The 26,266-nt window shown below is 41.2% G+C and overlaps 2 protein-coding genes across 5 annotated transcripts; one reads left to right on the top strand and one right to left on the bottom strand.

Moving 5' to 3' along the window:
* The first annotated feature begins 48 nt into the window (after window positions 1-48).
* On the top strand, window positions 49-10,633 carry snapc3 (small nuclear RNA activating complex, polypeptide 3). 2 transcript variants are annotated; one of them, XM_054779437.1, is made up of 9 exons: window positions 49-293; window positions 800-883; window positions 957-1,035; window positions 1,109-1,213; window positions 4,332-4,481; window positions 4,562-4,644; window positions 7,965-8,118; window positions 9,894-10,001; window positions 10,057-10,633. In XM_054779437.1, exons 1-9 carry the CDS (start codon window positions 61-63, stop codon window positions 10,072-10,074), a joined length of 1,014 nt encoding a protein of 337 aa, XP_054635412.1. In that variant the 5' UTR covers window positions 49-60; the 3' UTR covers window positions 10,075-10,633. The 2 variants fall into 2 exon arrangements, with proteins under 2 accessions (XP_054635412.1, XP_054635411.1); XM_054779436.1 differs by having other exon boundaries at window positions 7,965-8,123; window positions 10,057-10,631.
* A 474-nt stretch (window positions 10,634-11,107) lies between these two features.
* Window positions 11,108-22,053, bottom strand: psip1a (PC4 and SFRS1 interacting protein 1a). Of its 3 annotated transcripts, none has more exons than XM_054779433.1 (17): window positions 21,941-22,053; window positions 21,510-21,594; window positions 21,256-21,332; window positions 20,144-20,282; window positions 19,953-20,045; window positions 19,179-19,244; window positions 18,437-18,487; window positions 18,253-18,316; window positions 18,083-18,176; window positions 17,745-17,931; window positions 17,610-17,677; window positions 17,456-17,511; window positions 15,061-15,131; window positions 13,990-14,091; window positions 13,699-13,900; window positions 11,524-11,599; window positions 11,108-11,446 (listed from the first exon to the last, which is right to left on the bottom strand). In XM_054779433.1, exons 2-17 carry the CDS (start codon window positions 21,579-21,581, stop codon window positions 11,416-11,418), a joined length of 1,449 nt encoding a protein of 482 aa, XP_054635408.1. In that variant the 5' UTR covers window positions 21,582-21,594; window positions 21,941-22,053; the 3' UTR covers window positions 11,108-11,415. The 3 variants fall into 3 exon arrangements, with proteins under 3 accessions (XP_054635408.1, XP_054635409.1, XP_054635410.1); XM_054779434.1 differs by having other exon boundaries at window positions 13,990-14,082; XM_054779435.1 differs by lacking the exon at window positions 19,179-19,244.
* Window positions 22,054-26,266: the final 4,213 nt, after the last annotated feature.

Raw genomic sequence — 26,266 nt, 5'->3', positions numbered from 1 at the left:
AGCTGCTTATGTTACTACAATACCCACAACCCTTTGCAGTCATTTCCTCTTCCGGTAAACATGGCGACGCAAACAGCGGCAGTGAATCACAATCCAAACATCCCGGAATACGAACACGGCGATGGAAATACAAGAACGTTCCACATCGACTCGTTCAGAAAGGAATGGCTGAGCAGACTAAAATCGTCAGACTACTGTTACCATCCGGAAGATGAAGACGCCTTTCACGCCAACTTTGCCCATGAGATGGGGGTCAGCACCGACCTAATGCGGGAACTCAAAGATGTCTGCAGGTACTTCTACCAAACAATGTTAGATTTAGGTTCCCGGAAGCTAACATCAAACCAGGGCGAGAAAAAACGAATGGTTGTAAACATGACCTCATTTTGTCTGCAGTGAAATGGATACAACTCTCAATAGTCACAACCTTCGTAACATATAATGAATTCAGAAAATAGACACAACCACCATCACATTATGTAGTCGTGGAGTCAGGAAGGAGCAAAACCATTTCACCAGGTGCGCTCAGGAAACAGTTAGAACCCACATCCCACCTGTTGGACTTGCGGTCCAATACACTGCAGTTGGGACATACAGTACAGTTAACACAACATCCACTACAGCTACTGTACTCAAGAAATAGACATCCCCATCCTACCTGCTGCATTCAGGTAGAAGACATAACCTGTCATATGCTGTATGATGCAGCCAGGCCGTAGACACAGTCACTGTTGCTGGCATCGACTTTAAATTACACACACTTCTAAACATACATTTGATATTTTTGTTCTTGTCCAAGCACTGCGGCACTGCATTGCCATCCTGAGGACCAGCAGCCTGACCCGGAAGTCGTACCTGATGACGCATTGCTGAAAACCCTCGTGTATGACAATTTCTTTACTTACTTATTCATTTTAAGTGACACTTTTGAAACCACTTTGATTTGCTTTGAACAGTGAAAGGAAGAAGCATCAAGACTACAAATCGTCCCTTAAAATTGGCAAGAGCAGACACGACCTTTATGCAGATGAGCAGGTGAGTTGACTGAGATGCGCTGGTAATGGCTGTTTGTACAGAGCAGGATAACATTTCGATTTGCATGAACCAGGCACGACTGTCCATTGGGATGAGACCAGAGGTGCTGGAAAATCTAATCCCCGAGGGAGAGGTCATTCTGACAATCAACGTCTACTACCCGGCTACTTTTGAAAAGGTGAGCATCGTTCTTGGCTAAGGAACATATTTTTTTTCAAATTTAACAAGGGAACCCTCAGTAAGTCCGTAAGGGAAAAGGGTGCTGGCTAAGGAGCATGTTACGTATTTTCAAGTAGTACTCAACTACTTCGCCCGTCTTTGAGGATTATTCCAATAATGTTGCAACATTCTATGGACTTAAACAAGTGTTGGTTAAGGTAAATGTTTTCATGGTAAAGAAGTATGTTCCTTGTTTTCAAGTGATTTGAGTCAATCTTGGAGAATTATTCCAATAATATTTTTGCAGCAACAGCAATTCAGTGGATTTGAAAGGTCAAGAAAAGTCAGAGCTGTCCACATTTACTGAGGTGTATGTTCCTTCCTTGTTGTTAATTGATCCTGTTCATAATAATCCTGTTCATAATTAGTTGGATTATTCCTGTCATATTGTCATGGCAAAAGTGCTGACTAAGGAAGAGGGTGTTGGCTAAGGTCAAAGTTATCCAGGTTTTCTAAAGCGCATGTTCCTTGTTTTCAACTGATCCTAGTCAAATGACTGCAAATAACATTATCGCAGCACAAACAAACAGACTGTAACATATAGTATGTTGGCTAAAGAAGTAGGTGTTTGCCAAGGTCATTATTGTGCAGGTTGACGAAGGAACAGGTTCTCTTATTTCCTGATCCTAGTCAGTTTCCACCTTTTGAACTCATCCAAGTCAAATTGTATAAAGGATTATTCAGAGAATTACGGTATCGTGACAGAAACAATCCCATGGACACGTGTGAAAGAAGTGAAGTGTTGGCGAAGTCATGGTTCATATCATTACGCGGCATCTTCCCTGTTAACTTTCATCCTGAAAATGATTACTGGCGGTCCATTTCATGGTTATGACGCACACAAATGAATACTGTACAAAAACAAAAAGAGACTCAGTTACATGCGTGTGGGGGAAGAATACCTAGGCGGAAGAATACATCGCCACTCGTCGCTACATTGAGGAAGAACGTCACTTTGGTGCTTTACGGTTTATGTCTCCCAAGCGTGAGGCAGATTCTTCTTACAGTGCGTCAAAGGAAAGTGAAAAGTGAAATTAAGCCCAGTCCTAGCTGCTGAAACGCGGCGACCGTCATGAAGGATAAAGATGGTATTCTGGAACATGTGAAAGGATCTGCTCCTATGAAATGGAAAGTGATAACTAAGCAGCATATTGGTCTCATTATTGAGGCTCCCTCCCTTGCAACTCCTCTTGCGGTGTGCAAGACAATCATAGGGATAAAAATAAGGTGTTGTTCTTTTTTTTTTTTTAAATGACCATTTCCTTTAATCCATGTATTTAACATTTTTATTGTTGTACTATATATGGAATGTGTACAGCGTGAATGACTTACAGTTCCGACTTACACCAAAACTCAACATTGCAGTTGTAGGGACAGAAGTGGTTTGTATGCCGAGGACCTCCTGTAGTCCCATAATATTGTCAAGGCAAGATTCCATAGAAATTAACATGTGTTGGCTAAGGAAGTTCACATCATTCAGGAGCATGTTCCTTAATTTCAGCAGCTCATGTTTTAAAGTTTAAAGTCCTAAATTGTAGGAGCAATCCCGCGGACTAACATGTGTTGCCAAACGCTCTGTTAGAGCGTGTTACGTAGTTTTCAACTGATCCTTGTCTGTCTTTTGGCTAAAGAAGAAGGTGTTTTCTGACTGTCCTTGTTTGGTTTGGTTTGGTTTAGTTTATTTGAACATGAAGGTTACAATGGAATACATCTCATGAATCATTCTTTGACAGTTCCACATGTCCAAAAGGAGTAGGAAGAAGCAAAGCTTATTTAATCCTACCCCCCATCTATTCCACATCTAGTACAGTACATGTTGTTCACTTCCTGCTTTCCATGTCATGTTTTCTGTGATAGTCAGGATAATACATAATAGATAACGGTAAGACACGCCCCCTCCCAAAAAAAAAAAAAAAATATATATATACATATATATATATATATATATATATATACACATATACATTAATAATAATAATAATAATGCTAATAATAATAAATAAATAAATGTTTAAAATAAATATGAATAAAGAACAGAACTTAAAAAAAAAAAATTTACAAGCAAAACAACAAAAAAAAACCAAGCATGACAGAACATCATTGTAATGATCAGGACTCTTCTGCCTTGTATTTAGCAAACATCAACTGCTTGTATTGTTTTTTGAATTTGCTCATCTCTGTACATTGTTTGAGTTCTTTACTCAATCCGTTCCATAATTTAATTCCACATACAGAAATGCTGTGGGTTTTCAGCGTAGTTCTTGCATATAAATGTTTTAGGTTTAATTTTCCTCTAAGATCATATTTCTCCTCTCTGATTGAGAAATACTGGATGAGGTTTTTTGGTAACGAGTTATTATTAACTTTATGCATTATTCTAGCGGTTTGAAAGTTTACTAAATCTGCGAATTTTAATATCTGTGATTTTAAAAATAAAGGGTTTGTATGTTCTCTATACTTGGCATTATGAATGATCCTCACCGATCTTTTTTGCAGTACAGTGAGTGAGTGAAGATTGCTTTTGTAATTATTTCCCCATATCTCCACACAATACATTAGATATGGGAATACTAAGGAACAGTACAGAGTGTGGAGTGATTTTTGGTCAAGAATATATTTTGCTTTATTCAATATAGAGATATTTCTCGCCACCTTTTGCTGTATATATTTAATATGAGATTTCCAACTCATTTTTTCATCTATTACAACCCCAAGAAATTTATCTTCTTCCACTTTTTCAATATCCACTCCGTTAACTTGTATTTGGTCGTACGTATCCCTTCTGCTATTACCAAATAGCATTATTTTAGTTTTACTTAAATTCAGGGATAATCTGTTCCTGTTTAAGCATCAAGGGAATAAGTCTGCAATAATGTCAAGGTGGGGGAGCTGAGGTTAGAATGGACACATGATGTCTTTCAACAGTTTCTTCTGACTGCCCTCCGTCACTCTTCTAATCTAACCATTGAGATTAGCCTCGGACCTTGACGTTTGGTTTGGACGTTTGTTTTTTTTCACTTTGACTGGAGGTCCACTTTTGGACCCGAACGCCAACCCTCCTGTCCCCTTCCTTGCAGTTTGTCTATGTCAGACCCCACGTGACGCTGCTGCTGCTGGGCTCCCAAAGCCTGACGGAGCTCAGGGACGCCATCTGCTGCGCCAGCGACTTGCAGGTGTCCGGAGAGTTAAGCAACACACCCGAAATGGCACCGGACTTTATCAGCAAAGTGAGTGTGTAGCGTGTATCCCCTCCCTCCCTGAGTCATGAGTTTGGAACCAGGAGGCGCTGTTTTGTTGTGTGTTTCAGGATCACTTCAAGTCGGCCTTCTTTTTCTTTGAAGGAGTGTTCTATAACGACATGCGATATCCTGAGTGTCGTGACATCAGCGAGTGAGTTTGAATGGACTACTGGTACTTCTTTGCTATCTTTAGCTATTTCAGCCAAGAGCAAGGCACCCTCTCATGAATTAAGTTTCTTTGAATAACTATAGTTTCCAACAAGGGTAACTGATATTGATAAGGAGTCTGTGTGATGATGTGTGAGGAGGAAGGCCAGCTGGCATGCTCAGTGAAAGACTTGTTTGTCATTAAGTGAAGCGATTACATAAAGCCAAAGACCATATGCTCCACAGGGAGATGCTCGAAAAAATTATTTATGTACATTGGGGTCACACGTTTCCTAAAATAACCGCCCGTTAAATAGAACAGAGGCAAGTATTTAGGTCATAAAATTGCACTTAATACAGTATAGCCACACTAAACCACTGGAAGAACTTGTGTAGCACTTATGTTAAAAACTTTCCTATAATGCAAAAGTGACTTTTGAACAGTAATATGTTGGGCTGCAACTAATGATTATTTTCTTAGTCGATTAAGCCAAAGCTTGTTGTTTCAATTAATTGAGTATTGGTTGAGTATTGGTGTCCAGTGTGCCGCCTGGGGACCATTTGCGTCCGCTTTAAAAAAATATATAGTTTAACAAGAAAAAATACCCAGCAAAAATGGAAAAATCTGCAGTAATTTTACAAGAATAAAGTCAAAATATTAAGAGAAAAAAGTTGTAATCTAATGACAAAAAAGTCATAATTTTATGAGAATAATGTTGTAATATTATGAGGAAAAAGCTTAAGCATAAATTGAAATCCATCCATTTTCCATACCGCTTGTCCTCAGTAGGGTCGCAGGTATGCTGGAGCCTATCCCAGCTGTCTTCAGGCGAGAGGTGGGGTACACTCTGAACTGGTTGCCAGCCAATCGCAGGCATAAGTTGAAATGTTCAAGCAAAGACTTTTTACATTTTTTTTTTAAGTTGTAATATTATGAGAAACAAAACTATGGTAAATATAGTTGTAATATTTGGAAAATTAGGTTGGGGGAAAAAGTTAGCTAGTGGTTAGCATGTTGGCCACACAGTCAGAAACATCTGTGTTCGAATCTCCATTGGGCATCACTTTGTGTGGAGTTTGCATGTTCTCCCCGTGCGTGTGTGGGTTTTCTCCGGGTACTCCGCTTTCCTCCCACATTCCAAAAACATGCATGTTAGGTTAACTGGTGACTCTAAATTGTCCATAGGTATGAATGTGAGTGTGAATGATTGTTTGTCTATATGTGCCCTGCCATTGGCTCCTCGATTAGCTGGCGACCAGTCCAGGTTGTACCCTGCCTCTTGCCCAAAAGTCAGCAGGAATAGGCTCCGGCATACCCCTGCGACCCACAGGAGGATAAGCGGCATAGAAGATTAATGAATGAATGCTTAAGAAGCAGAAATATTTGAAAAAAAACCCCCAGCAAAAATAGAGGGAAAAATAGTCACCTATATCACAAAGCTGAGTTATTGATATATACACAAAATCTTAAGACCAGTTGAAAAATTGCTAGAATTCGCATTTTGCACATTTGGATCTTAATGAGGTTTTAAGTAGAGCTACAATATGCAAAAACAAGAAGGGAGAGTGAGACAAAAAGCATTTTGAAAAAGCAATTTATTGAAAACAACAATTAAACTGAAATAGGCTGTTTATCAGCTGATCAAAAATTTAGGACCACAGGCTATAAAAGCCAAAATCTGCTCAAAATGTTCATTTTCTGTCAGGCATTCACACTGTCATGCCCTCCTGATGGCTAAAGCTAAGAAGCTTTCTCTTTTTCAACGTGGTCGGATTGTGGAGCTGCATAAGCAAGGCCTCTCGCAGCGTGCCATTGCTGCTGAGGTTGGGAGCAGTAAATCAGTCATTCTACATTTTTGAAAGATCCTGAGCATTATGGAACTAAAAAGTCAAGTGGTAGACCCAAAAAAATCACACCTGTGCCAAGCCAGAGGATCCGATTGGCTGTCCTTCAAGACACAGGGCGGTCTTCGAACCAAATTACCGGTAAGGCCCTTACCTTCAATGTCACAAAACTGCCCGTTTAGAATTTGCCAGGGAGCATCAAACATGGGACACTGAAAGGTGGAAAAAGTTTTATTCTCTGATGAGAAAAAATGTAACCTTGACGGTCCAGATGGCTTCCAACGTTACTGGCATGACAAGGAGATCCCACCTGAGATGTTTTCTACCTGGCACAGTGGAGGGGGGTCCATCATGATCTGGGGTGCTTTTTCATTCAGTGGAATACTGGAGCTTCAGGTGGTGCATGGTCGTCAAACGGTGGATGCTTACGTGCAGATGTCTTGTTTTTGCATATTGTAGCTCTACTTAAAACCTCATTAAGATCCAAATGTGCAAAATGCGAATTCTAGCAATTTTTCAACTGGTCTTAAGATTTTGATTAGGAGTGTGTGTGTGTGTGTATATTAGCATATCGACATGTGCTGGTTCACAAAACATAATTTATCAGTATGAGGAACCGCATGAAGTTGGACACCCCTGGATTAGGCCATAGACAGACCAAATCAATATGACCCAAACCCAAACACTTCGTGGTTTGGTCCGCATCAGAAAAGAGGCAAAAATGTTGATCACTGTTTTCCGAAGTCAAAGCTGAGGTGTGTGATTATCTCGTTTGCCTAAAACACAAAGATAATAGGTCTGCTTTCATGGATTAGTAAGGAAATTACATTTACATTTAACAGGCTGAAATCAGAGGAAATTTACATTTTGAAATCATAAAGCCATTAATTGCAGCTCCAGTAATGTTTGTTCCACTTTTGAGAGAAGACTGTTACTTATGAAGTTGCAGGCTTTCACTGAAAAAAACTAGGCTTGGCTACACATCTTAAAATAAATCCTGGAGCTCTGCCAACTATTAGATACTCAGCTACAGACATTTCCATCATTTTGTTTCTCTTCAGTGAATAGGCTAACCTAGGCAGGTGTTGCTGTCACAATGTGAGTGTAATGTTAGCACTTAGCTCACATAGCTATGCCAGTGTTGCTAACGTTTGCGTCCTCATGTCCCACTCTTAATGTTACATTGTTGTATGTGATACAGTATATGGCACCCATTACCTTGGACAAGTGCAGAGTTACAGTCTATATACAGTATGTAAATGGATAAAGTGCACAATAGCACTTCTTGGAAATACACTGTTAAAGGTACAGGCACACCAAATTGTGTGTTTGCAGTTGGGAATACTAAAAGCTCTTTTAAACTGTAAATAAGCAATTGCGGGCCCTCTGAGACTTATTGTTCAGAAATAGGATAATATGGGACCTTTTAATATGACATACTACATAAGAAAAGAATATTTTTGAACACCATCTATGCAGGACGACGATCAAATGGGCAAAGGCCAACAACTTCCCACCGTACCGCCAGGCCAAGATGGAGGACACAAAGTTTGTTGATCTGAAGGTCAAAGTGGGCTTCCCGTATCTCTACTGTCATCAGGGAGACTGCGAGCACGTTGTCATCATCACAGACGTAAGGTAAAACTCCAAAGTCGCTTAAAGTCATCACTGTATTTCTAGTTTCCACGCTAGCAGTACCGATTCTCAAACAATCTTCTGTGGAACTTTTTAGGAATTATTCCTCAATTAATTTTGAGCGGTATCTTACAGGGAGGGGCACATTAATTGATACATAAGCATTCGGTTGAGGTGTGGTATTGTTGTGTACTGAGTCAAAATGGAGTGCACTTCTTGGCAAAGGCACCGTTTAGTCAGTCTGAACTTGTTTTCTGTCTGAAGAAGCAAACATGACTAAAGCTATGGGAAGTTGGGTTATGAAAAAGATCTCTCTGCTATGGCAAAATTAATTTGGGAAGCATTATTCTGCTCAATAAGACACTAGGATAAAAACAGGAATTCAGAACATCCAGAAGGAGAAAAATAATAAAAATGTTCATAACTGATTGTTAATTTGGGTTAAATAATGGGGACATTATCAATTTTGTTAGAGGCCAGTCGCAGGTAGTTCAGCGCCGAAATATTCCCAAGAATCTTTTTAATCATTATGAACAAATCAGTGTTGGCTTTCTTACTGATATCAAATCGGCAGCAGCTCATCCCTCAAACTGTATGCACAAATAAACACTGTCGGTGCAAATACTTGACAAATACAATATGCAATACAAGTTATAGACAAAGTACCATTTTGTCTCAAACTGGCTTAATCATTAAAATAATCTGCACATTTCTATGTAGCACAAACAGTCGTTTGAGAAGAACAAATTAAGGTTCAAAGTCAGTGAAATTAGAAACTGGGTATATTTGGGTAGGTTTTTTTTTCAGTACCACTGGTCGCTTTTCATAATTTTGCTGCATACCACTGTGTGATTCTTCCTGAGGTGCGATATTAGATTAGAAGTATTAAAAGAAGACGCCTTACTCCCCTCTCACATAAAGAGTGCTTACAGTCACAGCAAACAGCATATTTATAATCTAAAGGCGAAACTTGAAAATAATTCCAGACCCTGAAAATACTGAGCTTGCGCACCGATGTTAATATAGCTGAAAAAAAAAAACCCGACACGGATATGATCCGATCATATTTTTTTCTATAATATCGGCTATCAGCCATCCCTAGCCTATGTGTATAAAAATTTGAGACGGTGATACCATTTTATGCTCCATGTTGAGATCTCCTGTCCTGTTAACACACACAATTTGATCTAAATAAAAGTAACCTGTGTTATACTAACAGGAAGAGTCTTGATGGCAGATGGATGCCTATGAAAGCAGAGTATCCCCGGGTTACCCCAAACAAAAAATAAATGTGCAAAATTGATCTCCTTGATGGAGGTAAGAAAAGCGCACCACATGGTTGTTTTGACTGATGGATCTGAGACTTCCAAGCATGTAGCTGCACTCTGCAGTGAGCAAGAGAGACTGTGACAGTCAGCAGCCTTTGTTCACTGAATCAACTCAACCTTTGTGCTTCCATGAATCTACGTCATTTGTGGCCGCTAAGACTTTAAAAACATAATGCGCTTGAGAAATGTCTGTAGTATGGCTCCATATAAAGGCACATTGTTTGGCTGCTCTTCACAAGACGTGGCTTAATGAAGCGTCTCGGGAGGCTCACGCACAAATTTGTAACCACCACACCCCCAGACGCCTGAAGCACTGGAGTCCTTTCGGTATTGTTACGTGAGAAAGGAGACCACACATTAAAGACACCCTTGAAAAAGGAATCTGATGATACTCGACAGCCAATTAGAAGCGTCCATCCTTTAGACTCCTCAACTGTATTTTCAGGTTAACTCACAAAGACGACTGCCTGGACCGGAAGCTGTACCCACTCTTGACACACAAGCACCGGGTCACGGTGCAGAAGTGCGCCGTTTGCTACACCTTCATCGGCAGGTACGTTATTAAAGTAAAAGAAAATACACACTTTAAAAAATAATTTCATTTGCAGGTGGTGCACCACCAGTGACCAGTTCGCCCCAAGTAACCCATGTCTGTTTTGCGACAAGTGTTTCCGCATGCTGCACTACGACAAAGACGGAAACAAGCTGGGAGATTTCCTGGCTTATCCCTATGTGGACCGTGGCGCTTTCAACTAACACTGCATCATGGTCATACTGGTGCATCTCAATAAATTAGAATGTTGGGCAAAAGTTACTTAATTTCAAGAGTTCAATACAGACGAAGAGGCCAATTAAAGGCTCAGGCTTTGGAGTTCATACGCTAATTGGAGTGCAAACCAGCAGTGTATTATTTTGATTTTTTTGACAATTTACTTTTTTATTTCATGAGATACTGATTTTTTTAATTAGCTATAATTATCAAAATGATTAAATAAAAAAATACATTGTTAAAATATTTCACTCTGTGTAGTGAAGCGTTTCAAACTACTGAAATAGTAATACAGGAACTTTTCAAAGATATTCTAATTGAGATGCACCTGTATATGTTCATTAAGTGTTTTTGTTTTGCACAATTTATATTTCTAAGAGACTTGCAATAAAAAAAGTTCATTTTTCAGAGCTTGTTGACACCTATTTCATACTATTTATTATTATAGTGGATCCCTGCATATTTACGATTCAGCCATCGTGACCCCACAAAATTGCAGAATTCTTGATGTTTTTTCTTTTAATTTGAGGGAAAACCCGTCCATTTGGACCTGCAGCGAGGTGAACACAAGTTAATATATTATCGTAAGTAGAGATGCTCAATACTGGCTTTCTTACCAATATCAGATATTGTCCAGCACTTCATTACGGATACAGGTATAGGCAGCAGCTCTTCCCTCAACCTAATGTTGCGTAATGAACACATTATGCTTCTATTCCAGCAGGGATCTACTGTATAGAGGCCTGGAGCAAACGTACAGTACACTATATACACTCACCTGCCACATTAGGTACAGTGAGTACATCTGTAATAGATTTCCCATTTGTTTGTGGATTACCATACATGTATTTAGATGCAATGTAGACGCAATGAATCATAAACACGCTATAACATGTTACTACTTTATTATCTGATGCTGGAACAGAGCAAACCAAAAGGCACAAAAATACTCTTATTTACACAAGTTTAAAAGAACGACATTTTAAAAGGCAATGTTTTGGAATGAAGCGGCTAAAGGTGCTTGTGGCGAACTGGTGCAGTCAAACCCACCAGAAGATGCTAAACGCTGTCTACGACTACTACTACCACCAACAGACTGAAAACACTGACAAACCAGTTCAGGTGATCAGTGGAAATGTGAACATGGCATCCCAGTGTAAAGAGCAGCAGCAAACGTCTTGAGGTTCCCCTTAGGGAGTCAGGCGGAGACTTCCTGGGTTTTGGGGCCACTGTGGGACAAGTAGATGAGTGTTAGATTCCATGTAGTACACATACTGTGTACTTTTTAAGCATCCTCTGAAGCTACCTGCAGTTCTCCCCAGTCGAGGCATCCTCATGTGGCTTGTTCTCGTCAGGGCTTGGGTCTCCATCGCTTGTCTTGTCTAAGCAGTTAGAGACACACCCACTCAAGCTCAGACGACCAAAAACCATGACAAAGACGAGCACTGGGGGAGCATGTGATGACACATGTACAGCCCCAGACCTTGAGGAGATCATTCAAATTTTCCGGCCATTGGGCACGGCCCTTCCTGAGAAAGGATCTTTTGACGAAAGTGCTACTTAAGTCAGGCATATTCATTCATAGCCAGGCGGGCCACTCAAACTGCTCAGGATGTGGCCGGCAAGACTCCAGTGATCAGTTCAATTTATGTGACCACAGAGATCCTGTGACCGACTTGAAAAAGGAGAAACGAATGCCGGACGGAAAAACACTGAGCGCCAATGATGCTCCGTCTCAGGTTGGTTTGTGACTCATCACCTGGGGCCTCATCTATAAAAGTTTGCGTACGTACAAAACGGGGCTGAAAAGTTGTGTATGTGGTTTTCCATGCAAAGTATGTGATCTATATAAAAAACCAAAACAAAAACAGCCTGACGTGAGAATGTGCCCCACCTTTGTAGCTGGCGTTCGCACTTTTTGGAGACATGGCAAAAGGCGCACATTTTAAGTGGTGATTTAAAGTCATACGTTTGAAAAAAACATGAAGTGGAAACCAATAACGATTTATCCATCATTGCATGAAAACATCACGCCGTTATTGACTTTTGACTCACATTTGTGCAAAGTGCTGTTATTTTACAAAACACTGATGAATACCATTTGTCATATACCGTTACGCACCAGTGTACTATCCGGACTAACAGATACATGAAAAACAGCGCAGCACTTGAATATTTCATCATTTTTATCTTATAATCATAACATTATGTGCTCGATTAATAGTAATTCTAACAATTATCAAGTTGTCAATTAAATCATTCTATAGGGTTTAAGTTTACAAGACACAGGGCTCATTTGTCCTCAGTGCCCCGTTTCTCGCATTCTTTGGACAATTTATCAAAAAATAATGGTTTAGTTTTTCATTGCATATGTCAACTACTGTATGTCATCTATTTATTTACCACAGCCTTTATTTGTGTGGATAGTGTCAGGGCTGCGTGTGTCAACTTACTTTTTCCGTTTCCACAATTTGTTTTCCTTTGTTGTGCTTTGAAGTAACACACATTAGTTCCTCATAAAATATACTATAAATAATATTCTGATGGTGTTTATGTTATCATTACGTTAAATATATATCCATCTGGAATTACAGCAATTCATTTTCGACATAACTTTTTTTTAAGATTTGGTGCTACCTGTTTGCTATCACCCACAAACCCAATTACACTGGAACTGTCAGTGTACCGGTAGCTTATTGTCACAACTCTGTACAATGGATGGCATCGTAACTCTGCTTCTTAACTCACCTCATACGCACATACCACAGCTGAATTGGTTGCGCACTATAACGCATCTTTTCATCAATATAGTCAGATATTAGACGTGTATCTTTAAAATCTGTGCACACTTACATGGAGCCCAGGAAACATCATCTTTAATTGCTTGGGCGTACACAAGCACATCGACTGCTGCACGAAAACCAACACCCTAAGTCATAACTTCATGTTCTGTTGTTAGATAATAATGACACAATTAGAGAGAGAAAAAATATTGAACTTTTTCATGATATTCAAATTTTTAAGAGATATAAGCTACCTGTGCACATGCTGCGCTGCCACCATCTACAACTAACGGGACCACTCACGACACATTTTTTTTTTTTTTTTTTTTTTACCACAAGCGATATAACTGAAAATAAACACAGAGAGACGTGTTTTTTCCACACTGAGCCTTATTACCACCTTCTCTATAAATGTTGTCTTTTATTCGGAGTGGGCTTGTCCATTCATCTGTTCAATACATTTTTTTATTTCCTTTCACTTTTCCTGTCATGGGTCATCAAGTCACATGAAGGGTGCACATTTGCAAATGTAAATACACTGCCTGTAAAGTTCATTTGGATTTTATGATGGCCAAGTTTGACCCTGGAACAGATTATTTCTATTGCCATTATGTCCTACAGACCTTGAAGGTTCCTCTGAGGTTCTACTGTACTTTCAAAAAGACTGACACCTAACTGTGAAGTCGTTCAAAGAGTACCTGTGTTGTTCTCCTGCGCTTGCTCCGCTTTCCTCAGTGTCCCCTTCTTGGCTTCCTCGTGCTGCCGCTGCTCAGCCAGCGACTTGTTGAGCACCTGGCTGAGGGCGCAGTCGCCTTCTCCCACCAGGAACATGCTCTTGAACTTGTTGTACAGCATGCTGGCTTTGTCCATCACGTCCTGGCTGGCCTTGAACCGGCGGATCTGGACCACGAGAAAGACCCACAAACAAATGCGTTGATCTTTTGTGTCATCATGGCGATAAATTGGGTCCATTTTATAGTGTGTCTTACCTTTTTCAAGGTGGCAATGAGCTCGCTTTGCTTCTGCAAGTGCTGAGTGGTCACCTGAAGGGAGCTGATCTCATCCAGAGCGTCCAGGCACTTCTTCACATCCTCCACACACACACACACACACACACACACACACACACACGTGCTTCTTTAATTAACCGATTAAAGGGTCCACTCACTCATTCCGTGGGCACTAAAATGGATGAAACACTGAACAATAATGCCAAATATGTGTAGATACCGTCCTAGCTTAGCGCTTGGTGTAACAGGAATTAGGGACGGATAGTTGAGTACATTTTCTTGAGTAGTTGATGATCAATGCGAAGAGAGTTCATAAAATTATATTTCTAATGGAATGGGAGAATCGCTCCCTGTGAAAGTCCTGAACTCCTGTTTTCATGCCAGCGTTGTATTGAGTAAAACGTGGACGTACTGTAGATCACCTTCCCATAGCTGTAGTAGACTTGTTCAGACAGCTAGTTGAAACTGAATCAGCAGCACCTCTGTTGGTGGCAGCCAACTAGTGCGCGCCATTTTGCCGAGATTAATCAATAAATTAATTAATCAATTCTACACAAGTGACACATTCTTCAGTCCTGTAGGAGGTAATAATGTACTATGCAACATGCTGGACAACAGTCAAATGAAGCCAACTCAACTGTTTAGACTTGTACGCCTTTTAAAGATCGGAAATGTTGTCACTGCAACGTTCTAGCCGCAGGCTTCCATTAATTTTTGCATTCAGGTCGTAAACCCGTTTTGACTTCATTGTTCTCGTGTTCATGTACTCTTAGTTATAATGCAGTCGACAAGCATGGAGGTAACATGGGGCTACAATCACAGTGGTTAATTGTATCTTGTCAGAAATAGGTTTAATTCTGTCAATTTGGATGTCACATGATGGAACATGAGTAGGAAGAGGAAGAAGTCATAGATTCTATTGACAGAGAGATGAAGAATTGCCACTATTCATGAAACACTGTGAAAGGCGAGCTCTTGTCACCTCAGTTGTAAACCGAGCGACGCATTTGGGACATTTTTTGTTTTCAAAAAAAAAAAAAAACAACTCACAGGGTTGTCGATCTTCAGGGAAATTTTGATTTCACCGTGCAGGCGCTGGAGTTTCATATCTGTGGACATTTCTGTGAAGAAGGATTGAATAGGTGGTGTTCATGCCTTTGCAAAAGAACAGGCAGGCATTTGGGAGGAAAGGGGACTTCAGTGGTTTATTAATTGTTCCACGCCATTCACACTAGGACTCAACTTTGGACACCGGAGTGCATAACAGTGTTTCATTTATTAATTTATTAATGAGTTCTCAGGCAGCAGAGATTATGAGAGAGGTTAGCGTTGCTGTACTCACTATGTTCCCAGGGAGGTGGCAAACATTGAATCTGAATGGGCCATGTTCCGTGCCTCTATTGTCGAGGCAGCTGATCGGAGCTGTGGCCGTAAGGTGGTCGGTGCCTGTCGTGGCGGTAATCTCAGAACCCCGTTGGTGGACACCAGTGGTGAGGGATGCCGTCAAGATGAAGAAAGAGTCCTATCGGGCCTTTTTGGCTCATGGGACTCCGGAAGCAGCTGACAGGTATCGGCAGGCCAAGCGGTCTGCGGCTCTGGCAGTCGCTGAGGCAAAAACTCGGACATGGGAGGAGTTCGGAGAAGCCATGGAGAACAACTTCTGGGCGGCTTTGAAGAGATTCTGGACCACCATTCGGCGTCTCAGGAGGGGGAAGCAGTGCACAGTCAACACCGTGTATGGTGGTGATGGTGTGCTGCTGACCTCGACTCGGGATCTTGTGGATCGGTGGAAAGAATACTTCGAAGACCTCCTCAATCCCACCGACACGTCTTCCTATGAGGAAGCAGAGCCTGGGGACTCCACGTTGGAAGCCTTAAGGAACTCCGGGCAGATCTCATCCACCCCCGGGGCCCTGCCACCGAGGAGTTTTTTGACAACCTCACCGTGGAAGCCCCAGAGATAGGGGAGCCTCCTAACTCCGGGCAGATCTCAGGTGGATGAGATCTGCCCGGAGTTCCTTAAGGCCATGGATGCTGTAGGCGTGTCTTGGTTGACAAGACTCTGCAGCATCGCGTGGACATCGGGGGCAGTACCTCTGGATTGGCAGACAAGGGTGGTGGTCCCCCTTTTTAAAAAGGGAGACCAGAGGGTGTGTTCCAACTATCGTGGAATCACACTCCTCAGCCTCCCTGGTAAGGTCTATTCAGGGGTTCTGGAGAGGAAGATCCGCCGGACAGTTGAATCTCGAATTCAGGAGGAGCAGTGTGGTTTTCGTCCTGGTCGTGGAACTGTGGACCAGCTCTACACTCTCAGCAGGGTCCTTGAGGGTGTATGGGAGTTTGCCCAAACAGTCTACATGTGTTTTGTGGACTTGGAGAAGGCATTAGACCGTGTTCCTTGAGGAATTCTGTGGGAAGTACTCCGGGAGTATGGAGTATCGGACCAGCTAATTCAGGCTGTTCGTTCCCTCTGCTGTTCATTTGGTTCGCATTGCCGGCAATAAGTCGGACCCGTTTCCAGTGAGGGTTGGACTCAGTCAGGGCTGCCCTTTGTCACCAATTCTGTTCATTATTTTTATGGACAGAATTTCTAGGCGCAGCCAGGGCATTGAGGGGTTCCGATTTGGTGGCTGCAGGATTGAGTCTCTGCTTTTTGCAGATGATGTGGTCCTGCTGGCTTCATCGAGCCGTGGACTTCAACTTTCACTGGATCGGTTCGCAGCCGAGTGTGAAGCAGCCGGGATGAGAATCAGCACCTCCAAGTCCGAGTCCATGGTTCTCGCCCGGAAAAGGGTGGAATGCCATCTCCAGGTCGGGGATGACATCCTGCCCCAGGTGGAGGAGTTTAGGTACCTTGGGGTCTTCACGAGTGAGGGAAGAATGGAACGCGAGATCGACAAGCAAATTGGTACGGCGTCTGCAGTGATGCGGACTCTACATCGGTCCGTTGTAGTGAAGAGATTTACCGGTCGATCTATGTTTCTACCCTCACCTATGGTCATGAGCTTTGAGTAGTGACCAAAAGGACAAGATCGCGGGTCCAAGCGGACGAAATGAGTTTTCTCCATAGGGAGGCTGGGCTCTCCCTTAGAGATAAGATGAGAAGCACTGTCATCCGGGAGAGACTCCGAGTGGAACCGCTACTCCTCCGCACTGAGAGGAGCCAGATGATGTGGCTTGGGCATCTGGTCAGGATGCCTCCCGGACGCCTCCCTGGAGAGGTGTTCAGGGCAAGTCTGACCGGTAGAAAGCCTCGGGGAAGACCCAGGACACGTTGGAGAGACTATGTTTCCCCAACTGGCCTGGGAACGCCTCGGGATCCGCCGGGAGGAGCTGGACGAAGTGGCCGGGGAGAGGAAAATCTGGGCCTCCCTGCTTAGCCTGTTGCCCCCGCGACCCGATCTCAGATAAGTGGTAGAAGATGGATGGATGGCTACTCACTCACCCTTTTTCTTTGCTCCGGCCCGTTCGTCATTCTTCTTTGCGTTGTCTTTGTTTGCTCTGGGACAAAGTAGTACAACAGCATAGCATTAGCATCACTGCTTGTCTCAGCACTCTGTTTCATTGTATTACTTTGGTAGCATCACACCATCACTTACTCGTCTTTACGTCGCCGTGCGTCTTTGTCCATATCGGAGCTCTGATGTTTTTTCCTGCCTTTGTTTTTCTAAGATATACAAAAACAATCACAATGATGACAGCAATAATGTAGTTTGTGCAGACAGGACACTTGCCTCCTCATCATCTGAGGCGCTTGAGGAGCTGCCCTCCTTGGACTGCTGCTTCTTCTTCTTGGCTTCAGGCTCTTTCCCTTCACCATCTTTCCCTTTGGCGTCGTCCTTCTTCCGCTTGTCCTCCTCGCCGCTCTTGGACTTGTCCTCCGCCGGCCTCTTCCTCTTTCTCTCTGAATCGGTGCCATCTCTTAAAGGGAGAGCAAAATCAACATGGGTGAAGAAGACTCTAAGCACCACGTGCAATATTTTGCCATTTTTGAAGGCAGACGTTTTGAGACAACTCTTAAAAAAATAGGGTTTGATTATGTAGGTGTTCCTAATGGTGTATGTGTGTTTACATTTCACTTCCAGAGCCTTGCTGGTCCTGATGCTGCAGCAAAAGCAACTTTTCACTTTTGGGCTTCCTGCCTCTTCGTTTAGGAACCTCACCACCTGAAATTTTACACACACATGCGCACTTGAGAGGGACTTGAGGAGCATATGGCATGGCTGGCTGTGGACACCTTACCTGCAGGACTCACTGGACTCACAGGAGGCACATCGGCCATCTCAGCCTCCTGCTCACCCTCATTCTGGATTAAAAACAATACTACATAGTTAATATTATATTTAAAAAAAACAGCACTTTATTAAAACATCACTGCAGCTTTCAGAAAATATTCAATGGTCATAAATAAATAAAAACAAATGACCTTTCTTTTTCTTCCTCTCTTGGACTTAGGAGCATCCATCTGGCCTGAATCCTACAAAGAAACAACTTTATGTCAATTTGAACAAATAAAAATCACCTTTTCATTTTCAGCTAATTCAGAAAAATCATCCACTGGATTCATTGCTCTGCATAACAGCGACACCCAGTGGTTACATTAGGACTTTTCGAGCTGAGACATTTCAACGCTTTAATTGTATTGCACCATGTCGGTACAGTTTCTAATAAATTAATAATACATTTTATGAAAAGTGGGTTCTCTTCGAAATTCTCGAAATAAACTGTCTATTAATGCAAAATGTAATGTATAAAACATGTTTATTATTACCAAAACTTGTAATTTATTTCTATCTGTTACAATTGACAAACATTTGGAGTGGGTAGGGAATGTCAGAGTTTGAAATGGAGCTACACCAGAATGCATTTAGCTGAGGAGAACATGAACATTATCAGCAAAAGACATGATCCAAACCAGGAAGTTAAAGACGCACAAGCACAAAGAAAGCCATGCAGGAAAATAAAATGATGACTCAAGGGCATGACACATCACATACATTCTTATCCTAATTGTCTTTACTGGCAACAAGGTGACTGCTTGCCAAGGAACTCGAGAAGGTCAGGAATGAATCAGATACCCGTGAAGAAGAACTTGAGGTCAACCACCAAATCAGACCCGCCATGCTCCCACTGCCCAATCTACAACTCCCGGCATGCAAAGTACGTACATCCTGGTTCTGAGGACCCTGCTCAGACATCAAAGGCCTTTCCTCTTCCTCCTCCCTTCCTGGCACCTGAATGCACCCAAGACACATCAGCATGGGGCGTAGTGTAGTGGAGGTAGACCAATCTTAAATGGGAGAAAGGTTAGGGAGTGCGCCCCAATGGTTGTGCAATTTGGAATTCAAACAGAACTTTTGTGAGGTCAGACTTCCCTCAGCAAATCATGTGAGACCTCCTTCATGTGAGAGCTTTTTCGCTGGATCCTTTTGTGATGATAACCATAAATCCCCAAAATGGAACGCATTGCAACATACCGGTAGTTTATGTGTATGAGGAAATGTGTTGTCCCGGCTGCTCTGTATAGTATGTCACCATGAATAACATAAGAACAGGCTAGAAAGCTCTTTATATGAAGATACGATTTAGCTGTTAACTTATTTCCACACTTATGGCTGCAAAGGGTGTTCAAATGTGTCATGTATAAAGTTAAAAGCAACATCTCTTTCATGCTTCATCAAGTCATTCATTTTGTTACACAGTCATTCACTTACTTTTACACTTAGAAGTTCTTCAGCTTGCCTATATATACACTTAAACGTAACAGCTTGACTCGGGACCAGATCATTTCCCAGCATGGTACTTCTACAAATGCACTTGGCAGTCCCATTGAAAGCAGACAAATAATATGAGGCAAAAGCAGCAAAGTATAAAGAGGACGCTGTGATGAATTGCTCGTAATGATGATAATAAAGTAGATTTACTTTAAAAAAGGCACTTACTTTGGAGGATTGCATCTCCTTATCTTCCGCCTCATCCTCCCCCTCTGGGCCGGTGTCTGAATCCTTCTCAGACAAATTTCCAGGAGGAACAGGCTACAAAGAGAGACAACACACACATAAAAAGTACACAATAAAGTATCAAATATTCAAGTTTGACTTATAGCAATGCTCCACAAATACAGGGCACGGACCTTGGGTGCTGTCAGCTCCACTTTTGGGTTGTTCTCAATCTCCCACAATCCCTCATTGAAGCCTTTTCTCTTGTTGGGTTTGGCATACTTCTCCTTGTTGGGCAGGTAGGGAAAGATGTCTTTTGGGCCAAGAAATGCACTGTTGGCAAATATGGTGAGAGAATGTTGATCATACATACTTTCTGTACTTTTACTAACATAATATGTTTACTAGGAACCACACTCACACACTAAGAGCTGTATGATGAGAATAAAGTAGGAATAAAGTGGGAATAAAGTCAAAATATTATGGGAATAACATCAGAAATACAGGAAGATTAATTACAAGAAGAAAGTTGGAATAGTTGAAAAATAAAACAAAAAAACATCGGAAATGGAAAAAAAATGGATTTAAGTCGAAATATTAAGAGGGAAAAAGTCGCAAAAACATCGCAATTTACGAGCATAAACTCATAATATGATGAGGAAAAATATCCTTTTAGTAGCACAAAGTTGCAATATTAAAGAAACTTTTTTTAAAAAGTTGCATGTTATGTGGACGTTATTTTGGGGAAATTAGGTTGGGGAAAAAATTATAATACTATGGGAATAAAGTCAAAATATGATGGGAATAAAGTCATAGTATTACAAAACAAAAATGTAGGAAGATTATTTAAGAAGAAAGTTGGGAGAGAAAACGGCAACAGCAAAAATGGGGCAAAAAAACTAAATTCATACTAATATTATGCTACAAAATGTCAAAGTGGCCCTTGCATTCTTTCATTTTTCAGAATGTGGACCTCACTCGAAAAAGGACACCCCTGCTCTAAAATGCCTGTGCCACATTTGGGTAGTGAGTTTGCTATACACCCTAAAGTTACAGTGGGTGTTTTGTCGAGCACTTTGAACTGTGTCGGATATTTATAGTCAATCCAACTTACAGGGGTCAAACTTTGGGGGTTTAATAACAGTATCATCATGTGCTGTATTTGTCAGAAAAACAATAGCACAGGCAACTAAATAGGTGTGCAGGTTTTGGCTAGTGTATACTCCTTTGTGTACAGTGGGTTCAAGACCAGAAGAGCTGTGATTTCCCAAACTTCTGGGCCAAGTGCCGTTACATTTTCACTCACGTTTCATGGGTACCAAAAAAGAAGATAGGGAACTTGATGTTGGATGGCTTCACGGCACCGTCTGGTACTTCATCAATCTGTAGAAGGGTAGGAAATCATTCAGTCGTGGTTGGTTTCAGCTTCTTGCGTATGAGGATGCTTAACATAGTAGATGTTATGCCTCTGGACTTTATTAGTGCCATATTTCCAAAGAGAGTTGATGGCAGGCTTTGCTAGTGGGTTTAGCCATTACTGGTCATCATTTGCATACTCACTCTTGCTGGCCAATGGGGATAACCCTTCATCTTGGCAAAGATCAGATCACCTGGTTTCCAGTCTCTTGCCATACTGCTGAAATGTCTAAGACCGAAAACATCAACATTACTCACAGCATATGACATGTGGGTGCCCCTCCCCTTGACCACCACCATTCATCCATCCATCTACCTATCTACAGTGGGCGTTCAAATGACACCATTTACACGTGAAATTACAGAATGCAAGTATGATACATATAAAATGTCACTTATGAGTCATGAACAAGGAAGTTAGCAGACATACACGCGCGCGATATCAACAAACATGCTAGCTGTTAGCTAATAACAGGCTATGCTCTAAGCTAACGTTGCCACAACAACGACATAGTGTACCAACAAATGAGCCCTCTAAAGAATCAATGGATGACAAATATTGGTAAGTTATTTACTCAAGTATCACTGTGGTATCGGTAGTGTTTTCTCCCCGTAAAGATCACTGCTCCTTTTCCGAACAATCCGAACCACGTTTTCCGCTCCCGCGCACTACGTCACCAGACCGTACCATTCCTGGGCACACGCGGGAGGGGGGGGGGCTGCCACTTTGAAGTGTAGCTCGATAGAAAGAAAAAGTACGTCTTTTAACGATGGTGGATGAACCGCTGTTTTTATAGTTCTACCTAAATTACATCTAGTCATTTAGTCTCTTATGAATGTGTTTTGTAAGTGTTAAATATATGTGGAAGAATTTCAACACCCCAGCGCTAGAAAGTAGGTGAGAGACGTCGTGCGCACAGGCGTTGCCTAGTAACACATAACTCTTGTGTCTATATATTATATATATAGAAATACATGGCACATGGCAAAACATGGTAAAACAATCATATTTTGGATTACATCAATTAATACACTCATATGATCTCTATTTTTGTTTTTGTACTAGTTCACAAATTACCCTCATATTGTTGGCCTATCCTTGCTGTCTAGGATAATTGGATAATTAGTGACCTCTAGTGGTAGTATCTAGAAGTACAGCTTACAGCAGAGAAGCAGAGGAACTGGTACTGCCTCAACACAATTCAAAACACTGCAAATGAAAAGTTGAATGTTTCCCTTTACTAATATTTCATAAAATTAGGATAATGTGTAATTATTACCAATGACCCAAAAGCAAAATCGACAATTAAAGTTGTCTATTTCATATACTTATGTGGTTTATTTTTCTGAAACTTTGACAGAAGAATTACATTAATTACAAAATTATATTTATTGTTTTTACATATGTAACCATTCATATATTGTATTATTAACACGTTTCTACAAAATGATCTATACGTAAATTCATTGTTATTATTTGACAAATAGATTTAAATGTATGTAATTTCTAAAGTGTTATATTGAATTATGAAAACCCCATTTGTTATATTTAATGTAACTAATAATTTTAGTGGCAGTTTTTCCTGTATTTCTATTTCATAGTTGTTCCCAACATTAGGAATATATTCATTATTTATTTATTATTGTTTGTGATCAGATTTAAGCAAATCAGCATTTGCCATCGGTACTGAGTGTACTGTATATATTTATAATTACAAAGTTATTTCCTATAACTATACAATAATTATTAAATGTTAATGAAGAACATTATTTCTCTTGACATGATTTTCTATGGATTCTTGATTTTTGGTGAAAATTAGTCACTGTTAAGAGTGAAAGAGAGTTCAAGTGTGTATATTTGTCACACTGTGTGGTGTGATAAGAATAACACGCTGCAGATGGTGACCTCAGCAGTTGTGGCCTCCCATTATATACGCAAGCAATTAGGCTTCCATACAGTACATCCTGCGTGTCTTTTAAAGACAATGAAGGATGCTGATGCTTGAAGGACGGGCTCTTCAGCCACCACACACTCCCAGAGAGGGGTTAAGGGAGATGAGGAGGCCAGGATGGGCCAGAGGAGAGTGGATGAGACAGGTCCAGGCCCGTGCCCAGGAATAACTCAGCCTGGCTACCGGGGGCCCCCCTGCCCAGCCTGCGAGGTGAGAGACCTCCGTGTTGGAGCCGAGCCAGCTTGGTGGGGTTCCTGCTCAGACAAGAAGAGCCGGCGATGGGGAGATGACAGTGGTGTACAACGTGAGAGGGTATGACTGAGCGTGTATCCTTCACCTCGGCAGACGAGGTGTTGGCAGAACATCCCGGCCCACTCAGTCTCAGAGGGCCACAAAAGTCTCACTAAAGCTCATTTGTTACCTCTACTTCTTTGCCGCGTCCTCGCTCACACGCTGAGAAGCTACTGTACTTTTTTTGTAAGGAGGAGAACCAGAATGGCCTCCCTGCTTTGGCCTCTGGCCATCATGGCAATGAGCAGCAAAAGCTGACAGATACCTCCTGTGATTTCCATTTGCAAGTTCAATAACACAGAAATTCAATTTATAATTAAAGTTGCAAGCTCTCGCACAACCATGGAAGTTCAGTGCCGACTTGAAAATGTAAAGAATTTGAAGATTTTAACATTGGAGCTTTGACATTCATACATCTCTGTCAGGAGGCTGCAACACTGAAACATTTGTGATGGTTGCGGACTGGGAAACAAACCCACCATGTACAATTTGGAGGCCTTCTAAGCTTCTTGAACATTTATGGCAATTTTTCAAAAGCTTGACTGTCATTCACCTGTCAGAATTGGAAAGCAATCAAATAAACCATGTTATACAAATAGGTTCATGCATGACGTGTAGTTTGAAAACATTTCCTGTCACCACCAGGTAGCGCAGTGACTAATTGAAAATAGTGGCATGTGGAGCTCTCCAGGGTGTGACTTTTATCCTACACAACAGCTTTGATCATGCGCTGATTTTGTGGCACTGAGTTACGATATGATGTTTGGAATCATCACATGCTCCGCGCACATCTTATGGCGTAGGCTGAAAAGTTTCATAATTTAACATGGCCCATTTGTCTAGTAAAAGTGTCCCAAATTTGTGCTCAATTGGGTGAATTCTTTAGGAGGCGTTCTTTAAAGTATGACCCCTGCGTTTGGCCAACATAGGTTGCTTCTAACAAAAATTGGAATGGTAGATGTGCCTACTAATTCTGTGTCTTTTTATTTATTTTTTGGGAGTGGGAGGCAATTTTGGGAGGGTCCCCTACATTTGAAAACAATTTTACATCATCCATCTGTCTAATATAGCTTGTCTGAATATAGAAGAGATATAATCATTGAAGAGATGAATGTATATCAACTTGTTTAGACATTTCCTGTCGCCATTAAAGGTGTGTTTTTGGGTGAGGCAAACTTTGCCGCCATGCTCCACACACACTATGACAAAAACTCAAATGTTTTCTTCATTTAACTCCACCCATGTGTCTAGCATGTGTGTTTCAAATTAGGTAGCAATTTGACAAACCAGGATACGAGTAGTTACTTTTTGTAGATGACCCTAAAACAGCAGCTTCAAATCAAAAATGCTTGACTTCCTGTTCAAACATGACTTCTTCAGACTTTTTCATGTGTACTGTCATGACTAACATGTCTACCTGGTTTCTGTGTCAGTTGCTTTTTTTTTTAAGATGGCATTTAGAATAATAATGAAAAACAATCCAATCAATTTCAAGTAGGCCCTAATAATAAATGTGCACCTTGGAGAGTAAAAAAAAAAAAAAAAAAAATCATCGATTCTGGAACGCTGGATCACTCCTGTGTGGCATCCTGTGAAGGGCACCTTTCCTGGACTTGAATGAGCGATGGCGTCCTTGAGCTGGTGTGTGTTTAATGTGTGTGTGTGTCATACACATGGATTGGCATCTTTCCCCGTTTTACTGCTGGCAACTCTTCAACATGTTCAGGAGAAGCCACATGAGAATGATAAAGTAGTCACAAGACAGGTCAGTGTGTTCATTAACGCCAGTGCAAGATTGGTTGATAAATATATGGTACAATCAGATCCTGGCGTCTCTAAACATTATGAAAAATAATTCAAATTACATTTGGACTAAAAACTGTAGAAAGAAGACTTTTTTAGAAAGAAGTTTGTTTCAGTTTATAAATAAATTTAAAAAGGTGAAGAAAAAAATCTCTTCCAAGGTCAGGTTGTCATCATCATAAAACTTTTAGGTTAAGGGGCTTCACCCACTTTTCCCCCAGGCTCACCTACTTCACTGACCTGACCTATGACCCAGATCCAGTCTACGAGCGCAGCACGATGGCTGCCCACCCCCAAGAGGATGGGTTAAGTGCATAGACGAATTTCACTGTACACTGTAAGTGTGATAAATATAGTTCACTTATTATTCCTTACGCAATGCGTTGTGTCATACAAGCGTAAATCGAAGCTAACTTGCTGTATAATAACTCTTAAATAGTAAATTGATTTTGATTTACATAGTAAAAAAAAAGAGTGTACTCACCCTTTAATGATTCATAGTGGCCGCTGCAGGCGAGTAGACTCTTTAACCTTCCCAACAGCCATACAAGTGTAAAAAGAAGTTAACCACATTTAATCATAAAACAATAAGATGTGTCACTGAAACAAAACACAAATGACTGCACATTGTCTTTACTATTATTATTGCTGTCAATAATAATCAGACATGCTTTACTGACCAGCGAGGACAATACCACTTTTGCTTTATTGCTGTATGACTTCCACTTGAAGTAGTTTGGTAAAATGTAAGAAAATGCTGCCAAAAAATGCTGAGGTTTGTTGTCATCAACCATTATTGAGGCTGCCGGTCAATGTGGAGTTTGAGGTTGAGCTACTGTGACCTGAGGGAGGTTT

The sequence above is a fragment of the Dunckerocampus dactyliophorus genome, chromosome 6 (assembly GCF_027744805.1).
Source record: "Dunckerocampus dactyliophorus isolate RoL2022-P2 chromosome 6, RoL_Ddac_1.1, whole genome shotgun sequence".
In the NCBI taxonomy this organism is placed as follows: domain Eukaryota; kingdom Metazoa; phylum Chordata; class Actinopteri; order Syngnathiformes; family Syngnathidae; genus Dunckerocampus; species Dunckerocampus dactyliophorus.
This window is presented reverse-complemented; position numbering and strand designations above follow the sequence as displayed.